This window comes from Oenanthe melanoleuca, chromosome Z, assembly GCF_029582105.1.
Source record: "Oenanthe melanoleuca isolate GR-GAL-2019-014 chromosome Z, OMel1.0, whole genome shotgun sequence".
Lineage (NCBI taxonomy): Eukaryota > Metazoa > Chordata > Aves > Passeriformes > Muscicapidae > Oenanthe > Oenanthe melanoleuca.
The window spans coordinates 32,518,032-32,537,567 of record NC_079362.1 but is presented as its reverse complement, the minus strand read 5'-3'; the positions used below and the strand labels follow the sequence as shown (position 1 = coordinate 32,537,567).

At 41.7% G+C, this 19,536-nt stretch overlaps 2 protein-coding genes across 3 annotated transcripts; both read right to left on the bottom strand.

The window, feature by feature from the left end:
- Positions 1 to 3,204: 3,204 nt before the first annotated feature.
- ATP5ME (ATP synthase membrane subunit e) lies at positions 3,205 to 5,594 on the bottom strand. Its single transcript, XM_056514406.1, has 4 exons — positions 5,377 to 5,594; positions 5,169 to 5,223; positions 4,808 to 4,906; positions 3,205 to 3,344 (listed from the first exon to the last, which is right to left on the bottom strand). Exons 1-4 carry the CDS (start codon positions 5,410 to 5,412, stop codon positions 3,319 to 3,321), a joined length of 216 nt encoding a protein of 71 aa, XP_056370381.1. The 5' UTR covers positions 5,413 to 5,594; the 3' UTR covers positions 3,205 to 3,318.
- A 1,042-nt stretch (positions 5,595 to 6,636) lies between these two features.
- On the bottom strand, positions 6,637 to 18,695 carry TMEM175 (transmembrane protein 175). 2 transcript variants are annotated; one of them, XM_056514003.1, is made up of 10 exons: positions 18,537 to 18,695; positions 18,195 to 18,233; positions 17,022 to 17,119; positions 15,887 to 15,938; positions 15,002 to 15,037; positions 13,556 to 13,639; positions 12,761 to 12,925; positions 11,338 to 11,416; positions 9,529 to 9,670; positions 6,637 to 8,978 (listed from the first exon to the last, which is right to left on the bottom strand). In XM_056514003.1, the coding sequence occupies exons 1-10, from the start codon at positions 18,648 to 18,650 to the stop codon at positions 8,315 to 8,317; spliced, it is 1,473 nt and encodes a 490-aa protein (XP_056369978.1). In that variant the 5' UTR covers positions 18,651 to 18,695; the 3' UTR covers positions 6,637 to 8,314. The 2 variants fall into 2 exon arrangements, with proteins under 2 accessions (XP_056369978.1, XP_056369979.1); XM_056514004.1 differs by lacking the exons at positions 17,022 to 17,119; positions 18,195 to 18,233; positions 18,537 to 18,695 and adding an exon at positions 16,279 to 16,395.
- Between the last annotated feature and the right edge of the window lie 841 nt (positions 18,696 to 19,536).

Sequence of the window (19,536 nt, the reverse complement as noted above, 5' to 3'; positions counted from 1 at the left end):
TGCCAATCTCCTTCCTTCTGGTGAGGCACAACTGCATCAAACAATGCAAAAAAAAAAGGGAGGGCATGGGGGTGTTCACACATAGGCCTGAGGGTATTCCTCCTTTCTGATAAGGCACAACTGGCAAAACTATGCAGCTGCCAGAAGCAGGGCCAAACAGCATTGTTTGCCATTAGAAGGCAACATAAGCCATCAAAGATCCCTGAAGAACCACCCTGACTCATTTCCACAGTGTTGCATCAGTGTAAAACCCCTCTCCAGGGGAGGTGTCGGGGTGTTCCCATGTAGGCTTGAACATATTGAACCCATCGAACCAATCAAACTCTTTGTTGCATGGGCCTCCAACCCCAACAGATCAAAACTGAAACCATCAGAGTGATAACCATGGAAGTAAAATTGAGATTATCAAGTCTTGTCACTGGATCTTTCCTCTCCACTATCCACCTTGTCCTTTCCTTTTTAAATCTGCTCACGGCATATTTGCCTACATTTCGGTTAAGTGTTTTCACCCTTGGCTTGATGCAGCTCTCAAGTGCAGTGGGAGACAAGAATGGACCTATTTTGTGTCTCACTGAAGCAGGTAATGCTTACAAGACCTCAATTCTTGGTTATGAAGGTGGTGGTAGGAAAATTAATATCCCTGTGAGACTGGCAGGAGAGGTTTCTGAGAGCGATGTTCAGGGCTGGAATGCAAATCTGTCCATGCAGAAGATGCTTGCCAGAGTGAGAAACGGCTGGAGCCTAGACTGCTGCTGGGTTGTGAGTGGGGATGCCTGACCTGGCACAGTCAGAGATGTGGGAGCACATACAAGGCCTCTGCTGCTGGCAGAGCTGTGAGGGTGGCAGTTCTGGCAGAAAGGGAGGGAAAAATTGACAGGGAGATTGGAGAATGTGGTCTTCAGCCATGTCTTGTAGACCTGAGAGAAATGCTTACTGTCTTCTCCCAGCTGGCCACAGCCTGACTTGAACTAAGCCTGGGAAGTGCTCCTCTCCTCCCAGGTAGGCTAGATAGGAGCAATTCAACTTTCAATCAGTTCTTAAAAAAAGAGATGGTATTGAACACCATACAGGGAGGGTATGGACCCCAGCTCCACCTTTCAGGCAGATGGGTTGCACGTCTTAGTGCTCAGTAAAGGGTCTTTGTGCTACCAGCATCTCCAGATCCTCTATAAGGGAATCTCCACGAAAGCCCAGAGAGTACTAGATCCAAGATTTTAGATCCACTCAGCCTAGGCTGAGTGTGGTTCGCATCACCTGTCACAAAACTTGCAAGAAGGTATTTTTTCTCTGTACCTCTTCCTCTACTGCTTCCATAGAACTATAGAATTAGAAAAAACATCCAGAACATTCAGTACAAAACCATTCAACTCCCTCTCAAGAAGCAGCAGAGTACTCAGGAGTCACACAAATGTAGCTCCAGCTGAACAGGGGAGTGTAGTATCTTCCAGAATACGAGGGGTCTTCCCTCTCATACCCTTTGAGGAGAAAGACTTTTTTCATTGCTTCCTTCCTTTTCTTGGCCTCTTTTTTTGCTTGTACCTGATAATCTATTGGCTGGCCAGAAGAGGGTGGCAGAGAACTAATTTGGTCCCTGTCGGATGGCTGTAAAGACATACATGGTACTTTTCCCATTCTAGGTAGGAATTTTTCCTCATCTAAGAGGTATTACAAAGACAGCTTTCCTGCCTGAAGCCAGTTTTTTAAGACTGAATGGAAAGCATGGCAGACCTCTCCTGCATAATCGGGATGCATATGATTATGAACCTCCTTATGAAAGAGACACGCCACAATTTGGTTGTAACTTAGTTTTGAGGAACATCTGACTAATTAGTTAGCACCAATTCCTCAGATCATAGCATAGCTTGACAAGCTAGAATCAAATCCGACTGCTCTGCCACATGCAAGAACTGAGTAATAATCCACTGTGGTAACAAAGCTGAAAAAAAGATGACAGAAACACAGAATTGTGATCAACAGCTCACTGTCCATGCAGACCAGTGAGAGGTGGTGTCCCTCTGGGATCAGTACTGGGGCCAACAGTGTTCAACACCTCTGTCAGTGACACAGACATTGGAATCAAGGGCACCCTCAGCAGGTTTGGCACCAACACCAAGCTCTGTGGAGCAGTCACCATGCTGGCAGGAAGCAATGTCATCCAGAGGGACCTGGACAGGCTGGAGAGGTGGGGCTGTGCAAACCCCTGAAGGACAAGTGCAAGGTCCTGAACCTGAGTTGTGGCAATCCCAGACAGAGCTAAAAGTTGAGTGGAGAACTGAGTGACAGAAGGAGAAGGACTTGGGGGTGGTGGTTGATGAAAATGCATCATGACCCAGCCATGAGCACCCACAGCCCTGAAAGGCAATGGGATCCTGGGCTGCACCCAAAGCAGCATGGGCAGCAGAGAAGGGAGGGGATTCTGCCCCTCTGCTCTGGTGAGATCCCCATGGAGTGTTGAGAACAGTTCTGGTGCCTCCAGCAAAGGGCAGGGAACTGTTGGAGCACATGCAGAGGAAGCCACACATAGGTAAGAGGACTGGGGCACCTCCCCCAGACAGGCTGAGAGCTGGGGCTGTTCAGGCTGGAGATGGCTGTGTGGAGACCTCCTAGCCACACTGCAGTATGTGAAAGACCCTACAGAAAAGAGGGACACTCTGTCAGCAACTGTAGTGATAGTACAAGAAGTAATGGGTACAAAACTGAAGGAAGGGAAATTTACATCAAATATTGGTAAGAAACTCTTTACTGTGAGGACGGTGAGACACTGGAACAGGTTGCCCAGGGAGCTGTGGGTGCCCCAACCCTGGCACTGTTCAAAGCCAGGCTGGACAAGGTCTTGATCAACCTGACCTAGTGAGAGGTGTCTGCCCATGGCAGAGGGATGTTGGGACTAGATGATCCTGAAGGTCCCTTGAAACCTTAACATTCTATAATTCTACGAAACTCCCCAGTCAAGCCATTTAAGTAACAGATTCAGGCAATCAGTGCCTTGTCAGTTTCTCCCACCTGCCCATATATATAGAATTGTATTTACCAATCACAACCATTACCTGTAGATAACGGGGGTAGCAACTGGCTATTCCTGGGGGAATACAATGGGGTGTTTCAGTTGCAATAATAGCTAGATTGTGACAGATAGTTGCTTCCTGTCATACTCTATCCATATTTCTCCTGCTGCTCTATGCAATTCACTCAAAAAATACCAACTGAAGCGTATTAAGTACTTTATTGGTAGAATATCACACAGAGTTCAAAAACCGCTGGACAGCTCAGAGCCTAGCCATGTATTTCCATGTGCGAAATTCAGATGAAATCTGTTGTTTATTTCAGTATGGAATCTTCACTTGCTACAAGGGAAGAAAATACAAATATGGTTATGACTATTAGCCACTCCCATGCAGAACTAAAACATGCAAAACATTAGTGCAAAGACTTATCTTTATGTAATTTCTTTCTACCTAGCATTTATGATTCTCACTTCTGTTTATTCAACAGAATTGTAATTCATAGCTATGTGGTGAAGGCAAACTTTTAAGTTTACTCAATAGTAGATGACAGTTATCTGAATTGACAAGTCAAATAAGCCTGGAAAAAAGTACCACTACAGGAATGTCCATCTTTAAGGAACAGTCTTCAGCAACTGTATTGCACATAATGAGTTTAACAATTGCTTTTCTGAGAAAAACCAGCCCAAATCTATTGTTGGGAACAGCAGACCTACCACATCTGTGCCACTTTTAGATAGATTAAACATTTTAAAGCAATAATCAAGAAAATTTCCTTAATAGGTGGCCTAGCAACACTACAGCACAGCCTCCAATTCTAAAAACACAGAAAGTTTCATCTAACTAGAGCACCTCTAAAAGACACATTCATTTAGTCTATGACCAATAGAGACAATGTATTTAAGACAAAACAGCTTTATCTCTAGTAAGTCATATACAAAATATATTTGAATTTCTGCATGTGCAGTTAATTCTTCAAAGCTAGTTCTGTTTAGAACAACGCAAATATCACTCTTTTGCATTGAAAGAAATACTGAGCGTGTATCTGCACCAAGAACAGCCTGAGCTATTAATTTTCCTAAAATTCTTCATTTTAAGTCTACCTAAAAACCCTAGGTGAAAAAAAGGTAGAGAGCATGTTCCTCTGTAATGACAGCACAGAAGGAACCCTCTGTTAGAACTGTACAGTTCTAACAAAAATAATCCTAAGGACAAGGGAAACAATGCTGCAGCAGGAATACTACAGGCAAAAAGGAATGAGATCAAATGCAGCAGTATTAGTTGCAAGTGATGCCCTCCAGCACATCCTCTTCATGTGAGATACAACCAACAAAGCTGACCTCTAACACTGAAAGATACTGAAAATAAAAAAATCTAGTTGATCTCTAACAATACACTGGGACACCACTTAAAAATAAAGTTGCAATTACATACCAATGCCTGTGCCCTATATTCAGCCATATTTGTGAGGCTTCTACACTGTATGGAGAAAAGGGCTTGCACATCCAGATGAAAAAGGATCAATTCCACAGTCGATACATGGATTCACACAGAATAACCAACAGCTTTTAGTAGCTTGCTTCCTCAGCTGTCACAAAAGTGTTAACTCTTGCTCTGATGAGCTTTTCAAAATGCAGGCATAATTAAACAGCAGCAGTATTTACTCCTCACACGGCCCTAACCACTACCTTCAGGGATTAGCTGCAGGCCCCAGTTTCTCCTAAGAGCACTGAGGTGAAACACCAGTCCTGCAGCCTCACACCTGCAAGACAGTGTGGGATGAATACACTAAACCGAGGAACTACCTTCTGCAAGCTCTTTTGCAATCCGCTCCAGTTCTGCACGTTTCTTTTTCTCCTCCGCCTCTATTCTTCTCTCTTCTTCAGCAATCGGCTTCAGGTAGTCTGCCATCAACACAATCCCTTTAAAACACAACCCCGCCCACCCCCGGCAGAGAGCTCCGCTCCTGCGGGCTCGCTCAAGGAGGAAAAGCCAGTTTTGCTGGGAGAAAGGCACGTTTCATAGGGATCTGTGGCTTCACCGTCCTGGCAGGGCCGTGGCCGGGCCGGGGGAGGGAAATGGCGGCCGGGCCATTTCAAGGTGCCCTTGCGAGGCGGCCGCGGGGCGCAGGGAGTGGGGAGCGGCCGCCCGGGACGCCGCACTCACCGTATCGCTTCTTGCCGTAGATCATCCCCACGAGCAGCGCCGAGTAGCGGGTGAACTGCGGGAGGCAGAGACAAGGACGCGCCCTTCGCTCAGCCCGCAGGCACGGCCGGCCCCGCCGCCCCCCGTCCCGGCCTGCCGGCCCGGGCAGCCCTCCCCGCGCCCCCGAGACAGCCCGGGACAGCCCGGGAGATCCCCCCAGCGCCCTCACCTTGATGAGCGGGGACACCTGCACCGGCGGGATCATCCTGGCGGCGGCGGCGGGCGGAACCGAGTGCGGCGGCAGGAAGGGGCGGGGAGCGGAGCAGCCGTGACCGGGAAGCCGAACGCTGCGCTGTGCTCTGCTTCCCAGGGCGGCGGGTCCGTCACTCAAGGAGCTCCGGCGGCGCCGGGCCCGCGTCCCGCCACAGGGCGGGGCTGAGGGGGCTGGGACTGCGGGTCTGTGGGAGCCATCGAGCGGGCTCTCATCGATGACAAAACATAGCCACTTTTTTTGGTTTTTTTTTAAACTCGTAAGGGTACTTTCACTGTCAGGGTGGTCAAGTAGTGCCAGAGGTTGGCCAAGGAGGTGGTGGAGTCACCATCCCTGGAGGTGTTCAGCGGGCATGAGGGGCTGTGGTTCAGTGCTTTAGGGTTACAGGGGCTGGACTGGATGATCTTAAAGCTCTCTTCCAAACTTACTGATTCCATCGTGCTATAAGCTATTGAGTGTTTATGGCGTCTCTGAGCAGATGCTCAGGCTAACCAAACCTGCTTTAAACTGGAGGGTTGGACTAGATGGTCTACAGAGGCCCCTTCCAATGACATCCATTCCTGTGATTCTGGGATTGTAATTACTGTATCTCACTTTGCTCTTCATAGATACAAAAGCCTGTGGCCATTAGTAATTCAATAACGGACTACTAGTTACAGTTATATTTGGGGATGATGTTTCTACTTGAGAATGACACAATTTAAATGAATTAAATGTTTGTTTCTCAGAAACTTAAAACGATGCTAAATGACCTCTGTTTATACAGAGTCTCATATCATGTTTGTCCTCAGGTTTAGGTTCTGAGATATTACCAAATTTGGGTTGAATAATGCTATCTTGACCACAAGCAAAAACAAAATTGTTCTTTCTGCAGAACAAATTACTTATTTGTAAGCGAGGTAAACAAAAAACCCCAACCCACCCAACCCAAAAATCCAAGCCAACCAACCAAAAACATATGCACACACACACACAAAAGGAAAAAAAAAAAAAAAAAAAAAAAAAAGAAAAGCATTATTGAGCCTTGTGGTGTTTATACATTGATTTATACAAAGCATCTTTATAAACACTGGAATGAAACTCCTTGGTCAGATTGTTCTTGGGTTTCATTTTCTTCAGGTACCATAAGAAGTAGAATCAACATTTATTTACATCAAATTAAAAAACATTTTGCTGTTTTATTAAAAAAACCACAAAACTGCTGAGGCTGGAAGGGACCTTGGTGATCTTGTAGGAAAAAACTCATTTACCAACATTTTAATTATAGACATCAGCCTTAAATTTCACCTACAGAGAAGAAATAAATGGCTTGAAGTTTTGTTTTTTCACTGATTGCAATTTATTACAAATACACATATTCACTACTTACTATATGTCTGCTGCACATTAGAAACAAAATCATACAGAACCAAAAGTGCTTTTATTAAGCATCAGAAACACTGCTATACACAACACAATGCAAGTCATTTAACCACAACTAGGTATAAATCCCCTTAAATAGCTGAAGATACTCTTCACAAGAAGTATGTAATATTCACAATTACATATTTCAGTATCAAGGTGCTTTAAAACAAAAGCACAAGTGCTTTCATTAACTGATCTCAACTGAAACAAGATATTTGAATTTGTTTTCACCTATGATTTCTTCAGGCATACTTTGCCACATTTTTTTTTTTAATGATGAACAACAAAATTCCCCAAATGCCTTAAATTATGGCATTAAAGTTGTCAGGCACTAAGAAAATTCAAGATACAAATTAATTGTTCTTGCAAAAGGAAATGTAATGGCTTCTAGGGCAGCCGGAGGTTAGATGATTTGAAAAGCACAAAACTTATCCAGCTGCATGTAAGTATAAAAAAATTTAAAAATCAACACATTATGGACAGGAACTTCTAGGGGTTAATTTCTTCTGCTGTCTTCCTGAGACACAGAAATCTGTGGGAACCCTTAGTTGTCCACAACTCAGGAAAAGCTCAATTCCGTTGCCTGATGCAGAACTCTCACACATTGCAGTCTCATAATCTCCTTGAATATGGCACCATGCCTTCCAAGTAACAGAAGGATGTTCCACTGACAGACACAAAACAGACACAAAAAGCCCAAGAAATTAAAACACTTCAGATGAGCAGCTCCTGCAGAACAGAAAAAACCTTAAGTCTTATCACAGAGCTCTCTTCCCTCAGAAAATATCAAAGCTTGTTGAAACTTGGATGCAAAGTCACGAGTCCTCATTTGTTACATCCTTTTTTGAAAAAGAATAGATATGCCCAAAGAACTTGTGTTCAGATGGCTTGGAAGACTGCTATCACTTGCAGTGATATCAATTGCAACTCCCATCTAAACTTAGACACTGTTAGATTTCCAGCTACTATCCCCTGTTTGTAACTATGCAGAAAAGACAGTGTAACTGTCTGACAGTGTAATTTTGAAAAAATTAAAATGGAAAAAAAAAAAGGAAACCATAACTTGTATGCATGTATGTTCTACTGTGATGTGCTATCCAGAATCCAGAGGTCACCATGTTTTCCATGCCTCACATTCTCTTACACAGAAGCTGAACCAACTTCAATGCCTGTGTTTGGCTGACATTTTGCTGGGTATCTGCACACTTCTTAATCAATTATTGCTGCACTTACATGTCAAGCAGCATTTTTTTCCTGTAGGGCAACCCTAAAAGAAGGGGAACATGCTTTTATTTGTATCCCCTGTTTACCCAAAATTTTCAAGAGCAGATATTGGAGAAAGGGTGTCGAGTATGACCAGCTTAAACATAAATATGCCCCAGTTATGGTCAATACAGGCTTTGGTTTACATCAATATAATCCACACATGAATATAATGCGAGTCAGAGGAACTGGAGTTGATCTCGTAACTTCACATGCACTGTTCAGAAATTTAGGACAGCATTTCATTTGGAGACAAACATGATTCCTCTTCTTCTAACAATACGACCTTCCGTCTGGAGAGAGACATCACAGACTTTATGGCAGTTAAAGAAATTCTAACAAAAATGCGCAAGGCAAGAAAAGCAAACGGGATTACAATCTGCATAAGATGGAAAATTGCTGTGCTAAACTCACTTAACAAGCAAGTCAGAAAGAAGGCCCCAAGGCTTACGCAAGGGTAGAGAGCCAGCTTGGCAAACATGAAGGCATGCTCCTTGCCACCATATCTAGCAAAGGCATGCAAAGTTTCCTCTTCATTGAGAAGGGCTGTAGTCCATATTGCAAACTGAAATATGCTGGCAAAGAAAGTGATAACGCAGCTGACCTGAATGGCTTCTATTTCATTATGAGACTTTTCTGCAAATTCACTGGTCAGCTGGTAAGCGAGTGGAAGCCCACCAATGAAAGCCAATGAAAGGATGTTGAGCAGTCCCATTAATCGGGTAGCTTTTGTTACATAAAGGAAAAGAGAGTGATGGACAAACCACAGGAGACCAATTGTAACAAATGACCCAAAGTAAGCAAGGTAGTTTGGCCCATATTCACTTAAAGCTTCAAGAAGACTGCCATGGAACTTCTCCTCAACTTCTCTGGGATCAGGAACATTGTCTTCACTGTGGAGAGAAAAATTACTTTACTTTGTATATTACTGTTATAAACACATGTGGAGCAAGATTGAACTGTGTTGCTTTACTTTGAGAAAGCAGTAACAACAGGAATCCACTCCCTACCACCGTAATTTAAAATGTAGAAACAATGTTTCAAATAACAGCTCTGCAAAGAAATTAAAACTGAAAGGAAATCTGAATGCAAGCTGGCATTCCTTTGGGTTAATAAAGTCACTGCAGCGACTAAACAGCTTTTTTTTGATAAAAAGCTTCTATCTGAAAACATAAGTAAGCAAAAAAGGAAGATCTGTTCTTGAAGACTGTACACCCCAACACATATTACACACACTGATGATCATTATTGCTGGAATGTGGGTGTTAGAAGTATGTATGTTTTGTGCTCTGTGTCCTTCCAGAAAATCATGCTTTAAAGTAACCACTGCAGATTTTGGAAGTTAAAGATAATGTCTGATTAATTTTATTTTCTCAAATATTACATATAGACAAAAAAATATAATTAACAAGATGAAGTGTAAGAACCAGCACAAAGCCTTACCATATATCCAAAATGAGCAGGGTTGCTACAATAGCATAGACTCCATCACTGAATGCTTCTACTCGTTCCTTACTCAGAGGCTCACTGAGGTAAAAAGTGAAGGTTTCTAAGCTGTGATGTTCCTCCTCTTCAGCTCTGTGACCTGGAAACAAATCCAGAGGCTTAATGATGAAAAGAAAGATAAAATAAGGCAGTTCAACAACCTACTGTGACCTCCTTTTTACCCCACCTGCCAAAATTTTTTTTAGACAAGAGGATGCCAGTCATCCACAAATGACACTCCACTTTTTTTTGGCATATGTGCCTGCCCCTGAAATTTATGTTTCTTTCAAGACAAGTGCTTCAAGAACACAGGAAAAAAAAGGTCTGCTCCTTTAAACTGTATGGCAAACCACTTCCACCAAGTGAATAATGACTGTAATTGAACAAAACAAATTAGATGCTGTGCCTCACGAAGCCCTAATAGCTGTAGGGCCTCTATGACAGCCTGGAGAACCTACGCTACATGGCAAAAAAAAAAAAAAAAAACCTGTCATGAGCATGGGAGCTGAACTGGGATATCGAATGGCTTCATTTAAAGTAATTAAAGCCCTCCCTAAAAAGGTGTAGCTTTTATAGGAAATGTCGAACACATCTCTAAAGAGTGAACCCAGAACTGCCTAGCTACCCAAAATACACTGCTTCAGCTGTACAGACTGGGCAAAGAAAAAGGTTAAGGTTCCACAGGAATGCAAAGCAGGTGTAATCACAAGACATTCAATAAAGCAGTATTTCAGCCATCTGAGAGAGTGAGAGGTAGAGATGACACCTGATCGCAAACCACAGTGGCCCCATCGCAATAAGCATGGTCAATATTTGTATGTGTTTATTCCCAGGCTCTGAGGGTCTGGCTTCGTCCTTTCGGAGCATTTCTGCCTCTCTGTTATTGCTGCCACATGGGGGATGAAGAGTATGCTCCCCTTTGCACTGTAAACAGACAGACTCTACTAGTCTGAACAGCAGCAGAAGTACAAAGGTGTTATCCTTCTGACCCAACTTCGGAGTGTCAGTTCCAAAGACATTATCTGTTCAGTGGTTTTGTGGTCCTTCTTAGAGGCACACAGCACCTTTTGGCCAAGTAGGTTGAATTATATTCTCTTCTCCTTTTATTTTGGCAATGGCAACCTCTTGGCAGGATTTAAGTGCAGCTCAGGTTGTTGCTGTGGCTGTGCATTTGTTAGTCCTGACACAAGGAGGGCAGAAAGCATATAAGTAAAGCAAGCATTGTTTTAGGCTAACGTAGGACATGTGTGAAGGCACCTCTTTAGATCATAGTGGTTAGATGAATGAGATGTAATTAATCTGAATACCTGAACAGTTAACTATTGTGAGAAAGTCTGATTTACAGGTGCAGTGCTTGCCTGTTTGAAAATGTGCAACTGTTCAGAATTGCAGGGAAGAAAGTGATAAAGCCATAGAGCTTGCTTTCTTATGTGATCCCTCTTGAGGAAGGAAAAGGGATAGATGGCCTGCAGCCATCATTCATGTCCCTACATGTGTCTGCACACACTCACATTACCAGGACAAACCAGAAAGGTTTTACACCAGGCAATAATCCCTAGATGCATTGTACTTTACACAAATCTCATCACAATTATGGGAAAACAAGAAGCAGGGGAGATACTGTTTAGAAGCACACCAATAAACCCTAAAATCACTATGTTCCGAGACCAAAAATGAAAGCAGAACTGAAATTACTTCATTCTGGGTTGTCTGCATAACATGTTGACAACCTAATCTGAGCATGTGCCTAGGAGTTTTGTTACTCACCAAGAATTTTGGTTTTACACCATGTAATTAATCGAGTGAGATGCGGAAAAACAATTACGAGTCCAAGTAGTACATAAGACTGTTGGAGAAGAAGATGAACAGTTTAAATATAGTTATCAAAATACAAATTACCTTCCAGATTTAATATGAAACTATAACACTCAATCTTAGAATTAATTACATTAAGAAAAAAAAAATCTTGACTTTCAAAAAGGCTCAGCTAAAATGCTCATGCACCTCCCGAATATGGCATGTGGAACCAAATACTGCTTTTTCCTAGCTAATTTAGTACCATTAATGAGGCAAACTAAAACAAGCAAGGAGATAATTCTGCTAACAAAAAGTGCAGGAATAACTGCTTTGGAAGTTGAAGTATGAATCCCACATAATCCTTACGGGTCCTTCCAACTCATGATATTCTAAGACTCTACTATTTGTGTCACAAAATGACATTGGTGGGTCCTAAGTGGTTCACTTAGGACTTTGCACAGGTCTAAGCATAGGAGCAACTCGGAGGCTAATTTCACCGTTGTTAATATTAAAAATAAACAACCAAACTACAGTGAACAAAGTGTGGAAGAAGAGGAAAACATTTTCAGATAAAACTAGGCCTTTTCATGTTTGGACTCATATCTGTCCTTTCATCAAGAGCAACCTGATTTCTCACAAACCTGAGGATTATATAAATACTGCTAATTCCTGTGGAATCTTTCTCAAAATTCAGTTAAATACATCTTTTCTTAAAGAACAAGAGGAATGGAAGTTCAGGATACATTAAAAAACTAGATTTCAGTTCCAGAATAGGAGTTCCAGAGTAGGGGTTCCAGAAAAGAGTTAAAGCTATTAATAAGTAGGAGCAAATTACTGACATCAAATAAAGGTGGAAGAGAGAAAAAGGCTATGTAAAAGCGGTCCTTAGCCAAAACTATTTGTTTTGAGATGCAGGTGGGCTAACTGGTCTCCCTACTCTATTTGCTCTTACACCCTAAGTTAGTACAGCAATTGCATTCACTCTTCTTCAGTATGGGCAGTGTGGTGGTCATTTCATCTAAGCTTCCATATTACCTCAACTACTTCTGAAACATAAAATACTAAAGTAGAGTTTAGATGACCTATTTAAAACAAACAAAGAAACAAACAAACAAACAAACAAACAAACCAACCAAAAAGCAGTCATATCAGGTAATATAGCAGCAGAATATATTCCTTTTTTAACTATACAAACTCATAGATCAATTTACAGGTTGATACGTGTGATTAAATACACTCAATGCAAAATAGCAGTCATGATTACAACACCCTAGAACTGGCAATTGAGAAAGTCTGCATAATTTACATGGACATCATTATTTTCATACACAGTCCTAAAGACAGCTAATACAAACTGCTGCATCTGAGTTTTCTGTTAACTGAGATAACTTACCAAAGGAATAAAGAAAAAAGAAAAGATGGCTGCTAAAAAGCATAAAACTGGTCCTCTTAGGATAATCTTTAAGATATGACGTTTATAGAAATTCTGATTTGCAGATTCCTGTATCTGTTGATTCAGTAAGTGTGGGTGATAGAATCCATATGCTACTATCACAGCCTGCAAGGAAAAGAGCATTACTGAACTTATTACCATATAAGTATATGCAGGATTTCAAATATAAGACATAGAACTATAAATCAACCCATTACAAAACACTTTCAAACTTATTCTCCATTCCCATTTGGAAGGTTGGTCCTAGAAACTCTGAGATTTGACAATACACTGCATGTGAAAATTTTAGTCTCCTCTGCAGAGCCAGTCATGACCTTTGATCCTTGATGAAGAGGAATGAAAACCTCTGTAAAAGGGAACTAAAGCAACAAAGCACTGCACCAGGAGGAAGAGTGCTGCTGGACTTGAGACTGGAAAGCCTGTTCCCTCACTCACAGCTGCATGGCTCAGAAAGACAGGAAAAGTCAACTGTTCTTTCCCCAAGGCATTTTTACAAAGAGTGGGAAAGGAATTCTGTGAACATTGAGATCAGCTGATTTACTTGCAGCTTCTTGGAACAGTGAAATTTTGTCTTACATACAGGTACTGTATTATCATAATGGGCACAACTTTGAAAAAGAATGCTATACAAATAACATATTTAGCAATTTATGCCACTCACTAAGGCACTTCATTTCAGCTCTACACAAGAAAGCCTATTTAAAAAGGGAAAATGTAAATGGATAGCTGTAATACCTGTATAAGGCCAATGACAACAGCACAGACACTGAACAGGAAGATGCCAAAAGGTACCCCTGGAAAGGAGGCCATTAAGGAAAACTGGAAAAAAAATCAACAAGAGCATATATTTAATTAAGAAACAAAGTAGGAATACCAGTAGAGAAACAGAAGTACTCTTCATTCAATATTGAAACTCATAAATCTAAATAATAATTTGCATTTCATCATAATTTCATTAAATCCAATTTCTAGCCACAAATACATGCCAGCATCCCAACTAAAGGCATCTAGAGAGATGGTTTTGCTATGATGTTGACAGTGCTAAACCTTAGCCACTCTGGCTCTGTGCCTCCGTAATAATTACAGAGTGGCTTGTACATGAATATAGTTTTACTGCTTTTGGTTGACATGATGTCATAGCTGTGAAAATGCTTGATATTAGGATACCTTTTTGAATATTTGTCTACCTTCATGGCTCCCTCTTGTATTAATTTCTGCAGCCCCTTTAAGGGAGGATATAAAAGGAAAAAAAAAAAAAAAAAAAAGGAGGGCGTAGTATTAAGGTAACATTGACAGCTTTCCAAAAATAATTTCAACTTCAAGGCAAAATGAAAAGTGTGATCTCTTGCTGATAAAAATCGTCTTACTGACCACAGCCTCATTTTTTGCAGACAAAATGTAAGCATAAATATCCACAGAGAAACAGGTGCCTGTCTTACACATACAACAGTCAAGATGATGAACTGTTTTTTTCTGTTAATATAGTATTCATTTGCAAATATTCTTTTGAGGTCCTATTATCAAAAATTGTGCAGATTTTAAACATGAACCATCAGCTGCCAGAATCAACCTTGCAGAGCAAATCAGAAGTGATACCACAAACTTGGTCTAAATTACAAAAGGAAAGCAGCCTGCCATATAAGGACAAGCTTGAAACACTTTATTTATCTTACTAAAATTCTTACCAAATAACCTGGACCTTTTTCAATACAGCTGCTTTTTTTAAAAGAAATCATGGGAAATGTTTTACCATGAGGGTGTTGAAATATTGGCACAGTTGCCCAGCCCCTGGAGATACACAAGGTGAGGTTGGATGGGGCTTCAAGAAACTTCATCCAGCTGAAAATGTTCCTGATCTTTGCAGGGGCTGGTCTACAGAACCTTTAATGGCCCTTTCCAACCCAAACTATTCTATGGTACTATGACTTTCCAGAAGTGCAATTTTTGTTCCCAAAATACCTATTTTCTGCCAGGTCTAAAACATGCAATATCTGAAGGTTATAAAATAGCTTAATTTCAATAGCTTTAAAGATGCAACACTTAACTACAATAATGAATTCAGGGTTTATACTGTAACAACACTTTCCTGGGTTTCTGAATACTTTGGTAAAGTCTTTCCAAATAAATGAAGAAACAAACACTGTAATTTAAACATATGTCAGATTTTAGAAAATTACTTACTGTATATGGCAAGAAGGTTATGATCATCATACAAGCCTAGAACAGAAAAAGCATATTGAAACACTATGTATTTTCTGGACACATCTTCAATGAGGGCATTGTTTGCTTTGTATTTTACAAGGAGATCAAATGCTTTCAAATGAAAAATATCTACATTTCTGAAGTAGCAGAGTTTTGACTACAACAAATGGTTGGTTTTGTGCACATCTTCCATGTTCTCTATCCAAACTGGACAAGCTTATTTTAGAAAACACTATGGTTTTGTTACCAATACCCCAACAAAAAGTTTTGCTATGGTTTTTAAGAGACTTCTTTCTAGAACAGCAAGGCAAAATATACCACACCTTCTAAACAGGTATTTCTCATTTGTCAGGAACATTAATATTTGATTGTAAATATTTTGTATCTAAAAAAGCAAAATTTAAACAACCCAGCTGAACAAACAACAGCATAAAGAACACTACATTAGGTAAAAATTAGACATCTTAGGCTATTCTTCTAAAATAATTTCCTCTGGTGTTATCTCATGGAGCTCCAACAGTGCTTTTATTAACAAATTTAGAATAACTGAGTGGTTGCATACTTTCAGAGAACAGAGTTTAAAACAACATTGCAAAATACTCTGTTCCCTCAGACGAACTTCAGACTAACCTGCTGCAGAGCTTCTTTTGGTTTATAGTAAAACATTTGCAAGTTAAAAGCAAGTTATTTATCAATCAGTCACATTGAAACTAGAGATCTTTATGTTTTCCTGACTTGGAAATATGTCAGAGCTCTTTAATGCTCTTTAAAGCTATTTAATGTAGAAACTTCTGGATATTCACAGATACACTTAAGTGACCTGTATCTGCTAGTTAACCATCCAGCTTGTCTGACAAGACTCACCAGATTTAGAAGAGCCAGGACATCATCTATATGTTCTATCACCTGAAACAACCTGTCAAGGAAAGACAAAGTAAGGTTATCATGAACAAGCCAACTCACAAAACATATTTTACATATATAAACACTACGTACAAATTGTAAATTTATGATCATATGGGGGAACTCAGTTTCCTTTGCCCCAGAATTAATACAAGTATTCCAGGTGCTACAAACTCATGTAGCTCAAATATGAAAGTAATTTGTTAGAAAAATCTTAAAAGCTAGATGCAATCAAGTTCAATCATGGAGCAGTTATTAAAAGCCTGGTTTCTGCTTGAATTCAGAGAATTTTCAAAATTTTAAGGCTTAGAATCATTTCTCCTGAAGAGACAGCACCCAAAGAAAAAACTTACCTTGCAAATGTCCCCAGATTTTGTTAATTAAACTCCTCATTCACAAAACTGTCACTTAGAATCAACAGTACCCATCACTCTCCACAAAACTCTGAGACTGTACCTCAGTGTTTACTTATACAAGCCAAGAAAAGCATTAGGAATGTGAGGTATCAGCTTCAACTGTTGAATTACAAGTGGCACGCCTTTATTGGAACACAACCAATCCACTTGCACAGGGACATTTGTAAATTTCAAAATTCAAACAAAAACTGCCTTGGTTCCTGTATGACGCCTGCATGCCAATTTCTCTTTAACCACCAAGACCTGACAGGTGGGGGTGTCCACAGCTCTATAAAGTACAGAATCTGCAACATTCCAATTGATTTTGTGACAACTACTGCTGCGGATAGAGATGAGTTTCAGGCCAGCAGGACTATATAAGTTCCTTTGTTGTGGAGCATGCAAGTTGCAAATTCGTGTTTTCAAAGCACAATTAGAAGTCTAATTCCATCTAGCCTTCAAGGTAAGATGAAAAGTAACTCCAGAGGATACATAATGCTTGTTTTTCTATGTATCATTATGATAGTGGTGTAAGAGTAGCTATTCTCTGCTAAGGGTAGCATTTCTTTACAATGATTTTCTAATATTATTCAACAAAACACAATTCAGAAGTCTGGTGGCAAGACAGAGATACATCAAATACATGGTTATCTCCTGTACTTTCTAGCTTTTAACTTTAGATTTAAACACCGTGCTCCTACCTTACATGAGCTGCCCATGCCACTGTGACTATTAAAAAGGTCATCAAGTAGACTGCAATTTTTGCTAGAAGAAGTTGCTGAACACTTTCGCCTAATTTCTGAAACAGAAAGTGACACCCAAGAAACAAAATTTAAATGTTATGTTACAAAATTATTATCTGAAAAAGAGATGAACAGTAATGCAATATATTTTTGGAAAATACCTCCCAAGAATGCAGTTCCTATTCAACAATCTCTTTAGTACATTGCAGAGAAACCAATTTATTAGGAACTTTTTAAGTAGCCTGAAATATGGCACTTGATGTACCAACACATCTCACCAATCTGCAAAAGGGCTTCCCAATGCTCTTGTTTCTCATTTATGCATTCTCTCATCACTGTCACTATAATAATGCATTTCAGAGCACTGGACACAATATGCCTCTTTTACTTTCACAGCATTGATTTCTGTAGTAGAAGCATACCAGAGGTTTCATGTGACGATTGTTAACAAGGAGAGAGGGCTTAACCTCAGCAAATTCTGCAAATACCACCAGAATGGCTTAAACTCATATAGTATATATACAGACTCATATAGTATATATCTGCTGTTTACAGATCTTATCTGAGCTTCTTAAACTAAGACTTAGGCCTGTTTAAGAGTAGAAAAATAAATAATGACAAAAGAAAAAACCTGTAAACTTTCTCAAATTATTAATGTTTCCTAAAATTCCTAGGTACTCTCAGAATTAATTTATTTTCTGTAGTATTCTTTTCATGCCTATTTAAATGCAAATTACATTTATCATTAACCTGATTTTAAAACTAGCATTCAGACTATGCTATATAAGTGACTTCTCTCAGTGATGGTTTATCACCAAGAAGACCAGATGCTTTCTGAAAGATGTTTTGGTCAGATGGGCAATTCACTTTTCATAGAAAACAACCAGATATAATCTATGGCCTACAACATATAGCTCATTTAGGCTTTATGTCACAACATCTGCATATAACACAAATCTCAATCTAAAAGTTTTACACTAGCCCCTCGCCCTGTGTGAAATTTGTTAGTTTTAATGCTGCTTAATGGCTTCTGCTTTTGAAAGCCCGTAACTGGAAACGAAGCGGGCGTGTTAAAGGAGGATGTTACACCTACTTGCGAGGACACAAGAAACAACAAACGGCACGTGATACCTGGTCAGGATGTATCTTTGTGTGAGCCACCGGCAAAATCTGAAATAACAAAACGTCTATTAGCACACGACGCTCTTTTGCTTGTTGAGCACTTCCCTAACACCACCCAGGCTTCGGGTGCCCGCGGATGGCGCAGCCAGGAGCTGCTCTGGAAGCCGCACCGCTCTCGGGCACGCCGCGGCCGCCGACATGTCGCGACAGCGGGGCGGGCGCGGCCCTCGGGGACGGCGGGCGGGCCGGGCCGGCACGGGCGCCACCCGGAAACCCGGGACCCGCCGCGGCCGCCCAGGCTGCTCCCTCCCTCCCTGCCTGCCTGCCTCCGTGCGGCCGCCGGGCGCTCACCATCACGGTGGCGATGATGGACAGCAGCGCGTCGCTGTAGGCCAGCAGCCGGTGCGATGTCTGCGTGCTGCCGCCCGGCTCCGGGCCCAGCGCCACAGCCCGCGGAGCCGCCATGGCCCCGCTGCGCTCGGCGGCGGGCGGCGCTTCCCCTCCCCTCAGAGGGGCGGGAGCCGCCCGGCCCCCGCGGCGGGGAGCGCGGCCCTCGGGAGCCCTGGGGGGTCTCCGTGAGCCCTGCGGCTTTAAAGAGCTTCTCAGGAGCCTCTCCCTTCCCCACAGCAGCGTCCCGAATCCGGTGACACTCACGGTATTTGGTACACCGGTCAGGAAACATCAACGGATGAGGCACTCTTACAAACGCAATTGTTATTCGTCAAACAAATCCCCTTTTTAAAATGGGAAGAGCATGTCAGCAGTTGAGGGAGGTGATCCTGTCCCTCTGCTCAGCCCTGGTGATTGCTGTATCCAAATCTGAGCTTCCCGGGACAAGGGAGACATGGAGCTCCTGGAGCAGGCCCGTAGAGGGGATTGAGGGACTGGAGCATCTCTCACCAGGAAGAGCTGGAGGAGATGGGCTACTCAGCCTTGAGAAGATGCAACTGAGAGGGGGACCTCAGGAGTGTCTATAAATATCTAATGGGTTGGTGCCAAGAAGATGGACATGGGCTCTTTGAGGTGCCAAGCAATGAGATGAGAGCCAGCAAGTAGAAAAACTGCACCTGAGTATGAGGAAGAACTTTACTGTGTGGGTGATCACACACAGGAGCAGTTTGCTCAGAGAGGTTGTTGGGTGTCCCTCAGTGAAGATACTCAAGAAGCGTCTGGATGCAATCCTGTGCCATGGAATAGCAGAATACCCCTGCTTGAGCAAGAGGCTGCTTGAGCAAATGACCTGCTGTGATTCCTCCCAACCTTAGCCATTTTGTAATTCTGTGATCTTGTGAAATGAAGACCTGTGGAACTACAGGCTAATCAGTCTCACCTCTGTGCCTGGTGAAATCCC